Source organism: Hemicordylus capensis, chromosome 5 (assembly GCF_027244095.1).
Source record: "Hemicordylus capensis ecotype Gifberg chromosome 5, rHemCap1.1.pri, whole genome shotgun sequence".
In the NCBI taxonomy this organism is placed as follows: domain Eukaryota; kingdom Metazoa; phylum Chordata; class Lepidosauria; order Squamata; family Cordylidae; genus Hemicordylus; species Hemicordylus capensis.
The window spans coordinates 14,595,912-14,609,077 of NC_069661.1; the positions used below are offsets into that span (position 1 = coordinate 14,595,912).

General features: G+C 45.5%; 1 protein-coding gene across 1 annotated transcript; it reads right to left on the minus strand.

Annotated features, from left to right (window-relative positions):
- Positions 1-486: 486 nt before the first annotated feature.
- On the minus strand, positions 487-7,174 carry LOC128325925 (16 kDa beta-galactoside-binding lectin-like). Its single transcript, XM_053251843.1, has 4 exons — positions 7,038-7,174; positions 4,522-4,601; positions 1,199-1,370; positions 487-815 (listed from the first exon to the last, which is right to left on the minus strand). Exons 1-4 carry the CDS (start codon positions 7,050-7,052, stop codon positions 549-551), a joined length of 534 nt encoding a protein of 177 aa, XP_053107818.1. The 5' UTR covers positions 7,053-7,174; the 3' UTR covers positions 487-548.
- Between the last annotated feature and the right edge of the window lie 5,992 nt (positions 7,175-13,166).

Here is a 13,166-nt window from a genome sequence, read left to right on the forward strand (position 1 = left end):
TGGACAAATGGTTTTAATTTTATGACCAATAGTATGTTCAGGGCTTGTAGTGGTAGAATGATGAAACAATTTTTAACTATACTGCTCTTACTGTGCCAGTATATCAGCCACCTCTGGGAGGATTTTGGACCAGGCTTCCCTCATATGGAGTGCCCACTGAGGTCAGCAGTAGGTAGTTCAGGAGATTCTTGGGTTTACACCTTGATAACTTGTGCAAAAGCAGAGGCCCTAGACCTTTTTGCCAATCAGTGTCCATTTCAGATGATGCACAGCTACAAGATTTCCCCTCTGGAAGCTGCATCTTAGGCAAGGTTGATTCATACCAGGAGATTTCAGAATCACAGCACACATGCAAGAGAAAGGGTCCAGGGCCATTTTGCCTCTGGAAAGCCCTGGCTGAGAGATTCCTTAGAGGGCAGTTCTCCTTTCAAAAGCAAGCAGAATCAGAACTATATGCAAAACAAATTTAAGGAGAACGTTCAGTAGATGGTTTGAAGAACACACTTGCATTTATTCAGCTACGTGGTGAGATTAGAGGAAAGACAAGATCAGAGGAACTTGAGGCCTTGGAATTTGAAGTCTCCCTGATATGAGAGATACTGGATGGATTTTAGGCCCAGTCGGTTGGGAAAGACAAACTCCAGTTCCCATCGGTTCTGGTCAAAGATTATGCGAGCACCTGGTGGATTAAGTTCTCTCAAGTAAGCTTCTTCCAGTTTCATCAGATCAAAGGCTTCTTCCACTTCAATCCCCTTGAAAGGTAGAGGTTCTTCCACTTTCACCTTCAACTCAGAAGTACCAAAGGTGAAGAGCACCTGCGAGAAGGAATTATGCGGAAATCTGGTATGCTGGACACTCATCCGCATACCCAATGGCATTCAAGAGTATTTTCTTCTCTGATGCAAGATCCCCATGTTAACAGTTCAAGGCAAACTAAATCAGTGGGCTTAGTTGATAGGTTCATATCATGCCAACATGTTATGCATTATGCAAGAAAGCAGCTAAACAGTATATGTCACATGCAGTTTCCACTAGCACAGACCTAGGGCACCAATTGCAGCAGAGGATTGCTCCACCTTGTCTCATGAAAGGACCACCTCAAAGCAGGTTGCCCTATATAGAACCCAAGGGAGATCTCCACTTATACACCCCATGAGTCTGAGCTGAGAAATCACTCCATCCACCGCAAAACCCTCACCTTGATTTTCTCCCCTTTTTCGATAGGGAAGCGCGCTCTTTCCTCTTCTTGCCCCCACATCCCATCTTGCTTGGAGTTGCAAACAATGGCGTGCGTATCCACAAGCCCAGCTAAGCGCAAATTGAAGCGAAGCACCAGGTTATCAGAGTCTTTGCCAAGATCTACAATAAAACTGCAAGGATGGACATGGATACATGCATGAATGCACCATAAAAGCTTAACTGCACCACATAAGCGACGCAGTCCTCCCAGCCCCACTTACATTCTACACAAATAGAATGTCCCATGCTGGTTTGAAGAGCAAGATACCAGTCCTCATGACTGCAAGGAATCTGGCAGAAGCATCTGCCTTGACATGTACTAGCGAGGCAGCAAATCTCACACAGTGGCAAGGCAGCCACAAGTAGCAGTTGTGCAAGGGAGAGAAATTTGAACATGAAGATAGTACTGTGGGCCAAGGATCCAGTCCTGGTAGAATCCTCACAACACCACCCTTGGCTAAAGCACACCAGATAGAACAAGAGTGCACTGGCGATAAATGGCTTCAAGAACTGGAAGAGAATGCTGGATTCCTCTCCAGAGCATGAACAAGTTCTGTTATCAGAATGTGGGGAGGCTATGGGCCTGGGCCCTAGATCAAAACTACCTAGAACACCTGTGAGTCAAGGTAGAAGGGTTGTGTACGTACACACATACACATACACTTTGAGAGAACTGAAGCAGGGAGAAGACCTCGTTCATTGAGATTTCCCATTCTCCTTCACAAAATGTCCTGCAGCCTTTTTGTTCTTGTCCCTCCGGCCAGCCTTTTCCAGAGAAGTGCTACCTCTCTGCACAACTTGGTTGAGAAAGCATTCCTTTCTCCTTGCTTGCCTTACCAAAATGTAGGGATGTGCGTTTCATTTTGAATACAAAACGTTTTGTGCACAAAACAGGCCATTTCGGCTGTTTTGTAGCCAAAACAAAACACCCAATGCTCAAAACAGAAAATTTTGTAGCCAAAACAAAACGTCCCTGTTTCGGATACAAAACATTTTGTTGTTTCAGCTGTTTTGGAACTCCATTTTGCAATCGCAAAAAGTCTTTCTCCTTCAGTCTCCATTTTGAGTTTTGACATCTGTTTGAATTTCCAGCCCACAGATTGGCAAGCGAAAGCATTAGCTGATCTGCTGGCAATTGCCTCTTTATTCCTTTTAAGCAAATTTAAGGGTAAATTTTACCCTCATTGGCCAGTGGGGCAGTGTGCATTTACCCTCATTGGCCAGTGGGGCAGTGTGCATTTCATTGTTGTTGGTTCACACTGTTGTGTGTAGATCAATTGCATTTCGGGCAGGGGGATGTGGATGTGCATGACCTTTGGAAATCTGCCTGATTTTCTTCCACAGCTCTGCTGATATTGATGTTATTTGGGGTGGATTCAGGGTAGAAAGGAGGCTTTGGGGGCAGAAGAGTGGTTCAGGTGGTAGTGCCCCAATGGGTGCCTGCTGCCACCCAGATTCCAAAGGAATTGGGGAAAGGGCTGATTTCTTAGGAATTATTGAAGTTTATGCTTCTTTAAGGTTCCCCCCCCCCGGAATAATGGAGCAGACCCATAACTCCACCTGGGGGGCACTGGGGTGGCTGGGAGCAAGTGGTGGTGTAGTGCACATAGGGTGCCAACCAACCCCATGGGTTGCTAACCCATGGGGTGCTGGGTTGTGTTGTTTCTGAGGTGTTCTGAGTGTAGATTCTCTGGTAGCATATGAGATTTTCAACCACAAACCATGAATCCACTCTCATATGCTACCAGAAAATCTGGATCTACACTCAAAACATCTCAGAAACAACAGAACCCAGTACCCCATGGGTTAGCAACCCATGTGGTTGGTTGGCACCCTATGTGCTCTACACCACCACTTGCTCGGAGACACCCTGGTGCCTCCCAAGTGCAGTTATGGGACAGGAATTATGGAGGTCCATCATTCCCTATGGGAAAGACCTTTACAGACGCACAAACTCCATTACATCTTTAAAAATCAGCCCTCTGCCCAATTCCTTTGAAATACTTCTGGCAGCTTCCTTGCCCCTACTGGACACTACCACCCACCCTACTCTGCTCTGGGCCACCCCTTTCCCCCCCAACATGAAGCTATACTTTTGCTGAAACCTCCATTCTTCCCTATGGGAAAAATCCTATACTTCAAAAATCCACCAAAAATCAGCCCTTTGCCCAATTCCTCTGAAACTTGGGTTGTAGTTTCCACCCATCAGGCACTAAAACTCCCACCCACTAGTTTCCCCCTCAGGCCATTTTTTAAAATTCAAAACATTTCGATTCGGATTTTGCAATTTCAAACAAAGAACAAAATGGGGGTGTTTCGGATTTGGGCCAAAAACAAAACAGAAAAAAATACAAAATGTACAACCCTAACAAAATGCTAGTAAAGAGGGCTGAAGCCCACTCTTGGAGCTAAGCACCCTGCAATGCAGCCTACCTATAACTGGGCCCTGGATGCGAGAGCCATTTCCCCCAGCATCACTGAATCTTAGGAAAATGTTCCGAAATGCATGGCAGCAAATTATTTTCCAGCCACATGCACTGTGGAAGCAGCTCCATGACCCATTTCAGGAGTGCAGCCCATCCCCACGTTTAGCTTCTGTGTTAAGAGGAACACAGAAACAAGCCTCCGAAGGCCACGCCAATGTGGCGAAGTCCATGTCTAGAAGAGGCAGGTATGTGGGGCAGAGCTCATTTGTAGACCCACCTTTCCCTCTCCACAGCTAAACACAGGAGCTCTAGGAGGAGACAATTTCAGTTAGGGAACCCATGCGGGAACAGAGAGCTGAAGCTCTTCACCCAATCCACACTGGGTGCTCCTACAGTTGCTTTTTCAACAGAGAGAAAGCCATTGGGAGTTCCAGCCTCAGAGCCCCCAAATCAAGCCTTGTGAGACTCGTACCGAATTGCCAAGCTGAGCTTATTAAGGATGTTTATATCCCCTTTCCACAAAACGAATATGAGCCCTCCTTGACAGGAGCCATCTAAGAACGAGAAGGTGTCGAGGGGCACCAGCAAGAGAGACACTCTGCTGGGATAAAGAAAGGCAAGACCTCTACTTTGCTAAATATAGAGGAAGCACCACTTCAGACATGCCTTTACTCAGCTAGCTGGGGATTGGGAAAGTTACCAATATGCAGGCATAGCAAATGCTTTTTAGGAGAAAGCCAGTTATCCAAGAACTCTATAGAGTTCTCTAGAACCACTGTAATGAGCGATCTCCCATCTGCTGCAACTTAGAATTGGTCTATCTGTCCTTGCCATTCCTCCCTCCTTGTCAACTTACTGTTTGGCATCTGGCAAGATCCACCCCCTCAGTTGAAAGCCCTGTCCAGGCTGGATGTTCAGGCCAGTTGCGGTGAGGCCCTAAAAGGAAGGAAACTAGACAGGTTAGTCTGCTGTGGGCAGTCAGAGTGTACATGAAGGATTTAGGAAAGAGACACAAGTGTATTTCCAGTGTCCTTATGGCCTCTGGAGAGCCACCTAATGGCACAGCAGGGAAAGAACCTGAACAACAAGCCAGAGGTTGCCAGGTTCGAATCCCCACTGGAATGTTTCCCAGACTATGGGAAACACCTATATTGGGCAGCAGTGATATAGGAAGATGCTGAAAGGCATCATCTCATACTGCGCAGGAGGAGGCAATGGTAAACCCCTCCTGTATTCTACCAAAGCAAAACCACAGGGCTCTGTGGGCACCAGGAGTCGACGGCACTTTTTACCTTTATGACCCCTGGGCTCTGTAAAGTCATAGCCACAAGTGGTATGGAAGATAGATGGAGCCCATGAATCTTGGTCCTAGGTGCTTCTGGATAGACGTCAGAATGAAACTCAAGGCAGCAGCTTTGTCAGTGAAAAGGCACAAGCAAGAAATTTGGGGCAGGTTGCTCCCTCTCCTCCTCCCCATTATGAATCAGCTGGAAGTTTTTCAAGCGATTGGGGAACACTTCACACAGCGTTAAGAGTGTAGCCGGATTTATATCTGGGTTTTTAAAAATCCATTGTGTGTGTCAGTTTTGGGGGGCAGCTTCTCAGTAAAGCCCCAAAGTAAAGCCTGCTGTCTGGAAACGCTCCTGCCCAAGGCAGGCAGAACCAAGTCTGGAAAACGAGGAAGCAATCTGCTCCCACCGTTCTTTGTGTTAGAGTTCAGAGGGGTTAGATTGTTTAATTCATATTTTTTTAATTAGAAGTTCTTTTATTGCAGCCATAGGCCAAACATTTATTTTATTGTTTAGTGTTAAATTTAAATATTGTCTGCAGACAAGGAGTTCCAGTTCTAAGTACAGTACAGTAGTTTATTTAGGAAATAAATCAGATAGGAAGCCTACATGCCTAGCTGCTAGCCTACATCAGGAGAGGGAGGGAGGGAGGGAGAAAGAAGGCGGAAGTCTGTCTCTCAGGTGGCTGTGAAACCTGAGACTATCAATCTAACAAAGGGGAATCAGGACAGAGAGAGTTACAAGAGGGGATTCCTTTACTCACTATCTCTATTCCCTAATGGTCAATAGAGTTTTCGGTGCTGAGAGTATTCGAGCCCAAGAGTGCATGCAGATAAAAGGGCTAGGAAGCTGTCCTTACCACACAAGGCACATTAAGATTTAGGAGGCCAGATGTTAAAGCTGTTGTCTACCCAGTCAAGCAGGGCCATTTAGCAATTCAAACCTGTGCTGTAGGCCAGTAATTCCCCTGGAACGCTGCCAGCAGATCCTGATCCATCTCCCACTGCTTTTTAGTGGGTTATTCTTTTGGATCGCTCAGGGGCTCTCCAACTTGATCCCACAGATGTTGCCAAACTCTCATCATGCCCAGCAGCAACAGCTGAAGGATGATGCAAATTACAGTTCAACATCTGGGGACCCAAACCTGGGAGCCCCCAGCGAGTTCTCCACACAGCAGGCTTTACTGTTCACTCAGTTATCCCAAAAACCCAAAGCAAAAAGTGGATCCCCCCCCCCCACCTCGGATATAAATCGGGCTGCTGCACTCCAACACGCAATGAAAAACGCGAATTGTGGGTGAAGCACTCCCCAATAGCTCACAGGGACTTTGGGGTAAGTCTGCCCCATATGCAAATTGCGGAGCAGATGCAAGCTGAAGGGCTTTTAAAACCCTGTGTGAAAAACTTCCTGGCTCATTCACGAAGAGGCTAGTTATTTTTTTCATTCATGTAATCACGTGCAAGCAAGCACATTTTTAAGAAGCCGTTTAGAAGTGGGGATTTGGAGAGGAGAAAGAGAAAAAAGTGTGCTCAATTCTTATTCCACTTACTACTTCTTTACATATTACCACAGTCCAAGCCGATTGCCTTGAAGGAAAAAGCTTAGAAAGCAGCCTAGATATAGCCTCACTAAGGCTACTAACCAGAATACACCTAGGATCTTCCGTTGCTGCATCGCAAGTTACTGTAAGTCATAACCATTCATAGCATTTCTCTCACAGGCAAGATTTGCATTCCATTTTCCCTGGAATAGAAGCCTGTCTTTTTATTCCATCCAGTATTTATACTACATTCTCTCTAACAATTATACTCTCCAGCTAGAGTATTATGTGCACCTATGGTACTATATAGCCATATAAAGATATCTCCACACACAGACTAGAAATCAGAGGAGGCAACAGAAATAAACTAGGGATCAGCCTTTCTCCAAGAAGCACAAGTTTATCAATTTGCTTGTTCAGAGTTTCTAGGCCATTTCAGTACCATACCATAACACTTGCTTGCTTGACAGACTCAATACCAGTTACCCCCATTCCAGGAGAAAACACACACAGACACACAAAGAGAGATAATCCAAGACTCACAGGCTCCAACTCCATTTGGCAATCACCTTGCAGTCCCACAAAGTCAGCTTCCCTCCAAACTCTCTTAAATGTGACTCAGCAAAACAAAGCCCCCAGCTGCCTTTAAATGGCAGGGGAAACTGTGTCACATGACAAGAGGAGTGTACTGTGATTGGTGGGTCAGCTCAGATCTTCAGAAATGCAAGGACAGCATCAGTGTCCATGAGCAACAACAAAATCCGCCCTGCATTAGATTCACAGGGACACTGATGAATTAAAGAAATGGCTACTCCTGGTTGGCACCAAGGTTCCCTGTAAGGGAGATTCCCAGATGTTGTTGATTGCCACTACCAGAATTCCCAGCTGCAATGGTCTTTGGATTATGGGAGTTGTAGTCAACAATGAAGACAGATCATCCTGGAGAGAATCTATCTATGCGGTCGCTAAGAGTCAACACTGACTTGACGGCACTTAATCAACCAGTCAGTCACATCTGGGAATGCCTCTTACAGGGAACACTGGTTGGCACTAACTGAAACATTTGTTTATTGTTTAATCGGGATGTTGGGTGCCAGCAATAGGCAGAAAGGCAGGCAGGGTGCAGGATCCAAAAGGGATGCCAGTTGCATGATTTGGCTTTCTGCTGGACAGCCAAGAGATGTAGGTTCTGGGTGGCACACAAATACGTCAAATAAATAAATAAAACACATCTGTTTTGCATGTCCAAGGCCCCAATTGAGGCTTTGAAATTTCCACTTAAAGGGTCGCTTTCTGATGTAAACTGTTTCTGGATTATGTTATTGATGTGTACTTTGTTCCTATTCATCATCATTTTCCTTTCTAGTGGTTGTCACTGGGTTATGGGGTCCCTTTCCGACTGGGCCATCCCTGCACTGAGAAGATGGTGGAGATCAGAAGGCCCTTTTCTATCTTTCACCTGGAGGTTTTTCACATGGGGTAGCGGATGAGCCGGTAAGGAGCTCCTTACCTACCTCAAAGGTCTCACCTATCCCAAAGGTCTCACCATCTAAAGAGGAACACAAGGGAAGGATTCTTTGCTAAACTGGAGAGGGACATCTGTTCTCCCATTGTTGAGTATAACAGAGCACCCACTTTAAAGGTGGCATTCTGCGATTCTGTGAGACATTCATTTATTTTGGCACATTTAGCAGCTGAAGTGATTGCAGGAATAAAGTGCTTCAATTCTGTACTGTTTGCACGGCTGGCTAAAGAAGGATTAGGCCGCAGGGATCTTTTGGAGAGCGGAAAAGCTGTGCCATCCATCTCAGCTTTCCTGCTTCTGTTTGTCTCTTTATGGCTGTTTTATGGTTTTTATTGTTGAACTGATTTTGAGGTTTTAAATGTGATTTCTGTGGAGTTTTATTGTATTTTAACTTTTGTAAACTGCCTTGGGATGATTTATGAAAGGTGGTATACAAACTGGATAGATAGATAGATAGTGTCAGCTGATTTGGCAGTGTGCACTGTACAGAAGTGAAGTTGTACCCTGTTGAAAATACTGCTTGATGTCATAGATGTGAACATAAATACGGTGGCAGGAGAGCAGATGGGTTAGGGAAACACACGTGCTCAGATCCAGCAGTTTCTTGCAAACATGGAAGCTCAGTCTAAAGCATAGACAGAGCTCCATTGCCTATAAGCAACCTTGCTTCCTATGTGCGGAAGAAAGCTTTGGGCAAAGATACGCACTCAGCGCTGTTCTCTGCATTGGAGTGAAGCCCCCCACCCCCGCAAGAACTTGTCAGCCGCTTCAGTCGTTTGCACAATTACTCACACAAGTGTATATTACACAAGTGCAATTTGATGCTTTGACTAATGCTGGGGGGATTAGCTCTAAAAACTAATCTTGCAAGTGTGTGTTAGAAGGGGTCATCATTTCATGTCAACGTTAGCATACCCCACAGGAGCAACAGATGCTGAGGATGCAGAATTGAGGCTTTTTGAAATAAAGCTTATTTGTATAACAGAGACACAATGCCAACAGAAGTATCTGCATTCTCCCAAGTCCCAAATCCCCCCTGTATACAGGTGAAACTCGGAAAATTAGAATATCGTGCAAAAGTCCATTAATTTCAGTAATGCAAATTAAAAAGTGAAACTGATATATGAGACAGACGCATTACATGCAAAACGAGATAAGTCAGGCCTTAATTTGTTATCATTGTGATGATCATGGCGTACAGCTCATGAAAACCCCAAATCCACAATCCCAGAAAATTAGAATATTACATGGAACGAAGAAGACAAGGATTGTAGAATAGAATATCGGACCTCTGAAAAGTATAAGCATGCATATGTATTCAGTACTTGGTTTGGGCCCCTTTTGCAGCAATTACTGCCTCAATGCGGTGTGGCATGGATGCTATCAGCCTGTGGCACTGATGAGGTATTATGGAAGACCAGGATGCTTCATTAGCGGCCTTCAGCAATTCTGCATTGTTTGGTCTCATGTCTCTCATCCTTCTCTTGGCAATGCCCCATAGATTCTCTATGGGGTCAGGTCAGGCGAGTTTGCTGGCCAATCAAGCACAGTACACTGTATACTTTTCAGAGGTCCGATATTGTTCTATTCTACAATCCTTGTCTTCTTGGTTCTGTGTAATATTCTAATTTTCTGGGATTGTGGATTTGGGGTTTTCATGAGCTGTACGCCATGATCATCACAATTATAACAAATTAAGGCTTGACTTATCTCGTTTTGCATGTAATGCGTCTGTCTCATATATCAGTTTCACCTTTTAATTTGCATTACTGAAATTAATGGACTTTTGCACGATATTCTAATTTTCCAAGTTTCACCTGTAGTAAAACACCCCACCAGAAATCCAGCCACAATAACTTCCTACAGATGCTCCTAATGCTTTTCTGTCCCTCTTTAGAAGACACAATTCCAAACATCTGATTGGGTGTGCTGGGAATGTGAAGTTTGAGAGTTGCTGCCTAAGAGGCTACTGGCCTCCCTATTCATGGTAAAGTGTGTCGTGAAGTCAGTTTTGACTCCTGGCGCCCCCAGAGCCCTGTGGTTGTCTTTGGTAGAATACAGGAGGCATTTACCATTGCCTTCTCCCGTGCAGTATGAGATGATGCCTTTCAGCATCTTCTTATATCGCTACTGCCCGATATAGTGCCAGCGGGGATTCGAACCGGCAACCTTCTGCTTGTTAGTCAAGCATTGAGAGCCAGCGTGGTGTAGTGGTTAGAGTGCTGGACTAGGACCGGGAAGACCAGAGTCCAAATCCCCATTCAGCCATGAGACTAGCTGGGTGACTCTGGGCCAGTCACGTCTCTCTCAGCCTAACCTACTTCACAGGGTTGTTGTGAGGAGAAACCTCCTTACCAAGCATCTTCATTTAGGACCAGCTCCCTCTCCAGAACTTGCCAGCGTCTGCCCCGCTCAACTCTGGCTTCAGAACCTACAGTGGACAAAATGGACACTATGCGCCCTTCTAGTGGGCTTTACCCACTGCGGTTAACCCTTTTTTTATGGGCACCAGCGTAGGGTTGCCATATTCTGGCTTTCCAAATGCAGGGTGCCGAATTTGCATATTATGTAAATTGGCTTGAAAATAATTTTTGAGCAGAAGAGTGGCTGCACGTTTTGCTCCATCACTCCGCTTCTCCAAAGGCTAGAGCTTAGCTCTTTAAAAAACAGAAGAAGAAAGAGAGCTGAAATCTAGGCAAATCTGGGTGGGGCTGAGCAATCTGGGTGAGATGCTTAAAATCCGGGTGAAACCTGGAAATTTGGGGGGGGGGCATGGCAACTCTACTTCAGATGCTAATACTGGATTCCCCACCCACCCACCAAAAAGGTCCCCACAAAGGATTATGCTTCCCAAGCCCAACCTTTGAGTGGAGCAACCACCCCAAGCTAACCCAGGCCCTGCAGCTCGGCCAACCGCCACCCATTCCCCATCAGCCCCACTCCTCCTTTGTCTCCACTCCTCACCCCCCCCCCAGTATCCAGCCCACACAGCGCTAAGGAGTTCAGTCGCCTCCCCACGGCCCCCAAGTGCTGGGGAAAGCACAGCATTTCATGGAGGCAAGAAATGGCTCTCACACTGGAGATTTGTTTTTACCAGAGTTGCCCTCACTTGAAAAATAACGAAGATCATTGACCTATGGAGTTTCCCCATTGTAAAAAGTGCAATTTTAAGAAAGACTTGTGATCCCAGACAGGAAGTAAAGGGTTAATCTCACCTCTAGAGGTGAATGGATGGGGGGGGTGTTTCTGTATGTAAATAGTTTCTCTGCATAGCTGCTTTTGTGCTAGCTAAGCAGACCAAGACAAACACTCAGACTTCTCTCTCTATCCAAACAGACATATTATTTAGCTAAGCCTTTTCTTATTTTTAAGTAAGAAATAGAACCCATCCATCTAAAGGGCAAGGAAGGATCAGGCCAGAAAACATCAGCTCCAGAGCTGTGATGCTACATTTCTCTCCTCTTCCCCTCACCCATCCATGGTGGTTTGTTCTAGAGCTCACTGAATGGGAAGTGGATGATGCCAGCTGCCCAGCATGAACTGAGGGAGATCCTCCACCAGTGAGAGTGCCTGGTCTTTGACACCTTTGCAGTTACAGACCAGCATTTTGTGATGATGAAACCTCTGCTGTTCATAATGTAGCATGAGCTGGACAACAAGAGCAAGCCTTTTCATAAGACTGACTATCCTGAGCAATTTTGGTATTTATATTTGTTAAAACAGTTTGTACATATACAGCTGCACCTGTTTAGTACCAATGAAGGACATTTGCAATGGAGAGTCTGTAGCTAGGATGGAAAGCGGTGTGCTTAGCCCTTCATGCAGAAGCACCCCTTAGTCAGGTTTCATCAGCTCAGAGCCCAACGAGGGGAGATCTTTAAAATAACTGGAAAGTGGGGTTGTAGAGAAGAATTAGCAGCCCGTGGGAAATTTAAGCATCTTCTAATCCACCATTCCTCCTAATGCCTCTTCTTCAGTGAGGACGGGGGTGGGACTAGGGTTAGGAAGTATTTTCCCTTATACCAAACAATACCACATTAGTCAAAAAACCACCCACTTCAGACCAAAGTTCTGCCCTGCTGTATAGAACATCTGAGAATTTGTGATGAAACAGAGGTGACTCTATGCTTTCCTGGGATCTTTCCTCAATAGAGAGATTGCTCTGATCCCAAATCTAGGAGCACACCACTCCTCCGAGGTAGTCTGGCTGCCACCAGTTGAAGACTGATCTAAAGCCACTGACCAGGCTTAGACAGGGTTTCAACAACCTAGAATTGTCTGGCTGGGGACTTACAGGCACCGTACAGCCAGAGTCCACACAATGGGAAGTCTAGGCAACAATATATTATTTTGAAAACAAGTGGGGGAAAACCTTGAAAACAAGTTTTGTAAGTAACCCTCCAGAACCTTTGAAATCAGACTGAAGCCACTTCTACATATATGAACTTTATTAAGAAACCAAGAGTTGCACACAGAATAAGGAATTGGGGGGAAACTGGAAGCAAAGAAAAGCACACAGGAATTCAAAAGAAAACACAAAAGCATTAACTAACTGACTAGCACTGAGTTTTACCTTGGTCTATCAGTAGGCAGGTCCTTGGCTCAGAGAGTGTTAATCTCTACCACTTCTCCAGTTGAACACCCATTTGCAAATGGAAGAAGGTAAACACTGGCCAGGCCTTTGCCTTCTAGCTTTAAAGCCTTTATGGAGGGGATGAGCTGGGTCCAGGCGACTGTGGGTCTCACACTTGTCCGTAGTTCAAAGAGTATTCTAATCTCCTCCCCTCTGGGTGGTGAGATGCAATGTGTCCCTCTCTCCTGTGTCAGATAAGATGAGGGAAGTGGTCAAGGGTCTGTTAGATGTTTGTGGAGTGATGCTCTTGCTTCAAGATGATGGAGGTCTGAGTTTCATCACAGCCTTATCACAGGGGTTTTCAAACTTGGGTTGCCAGCTGTTGTACTACAACTTCCATCATCCTCAGACATTGCCCTACTATTTTCTACAGGAAAACTCATGGTTACATTCCCAGATCCAGAGTTAAAAACTTGAACTGGCACACCATTCAGTCCCTAGAGTGTCAGGGCAAGCCTTACTGTCTGGGTACCAGGTGACCCCTTCACCGGCTGGAGCAGTGCCCTTACCCCCT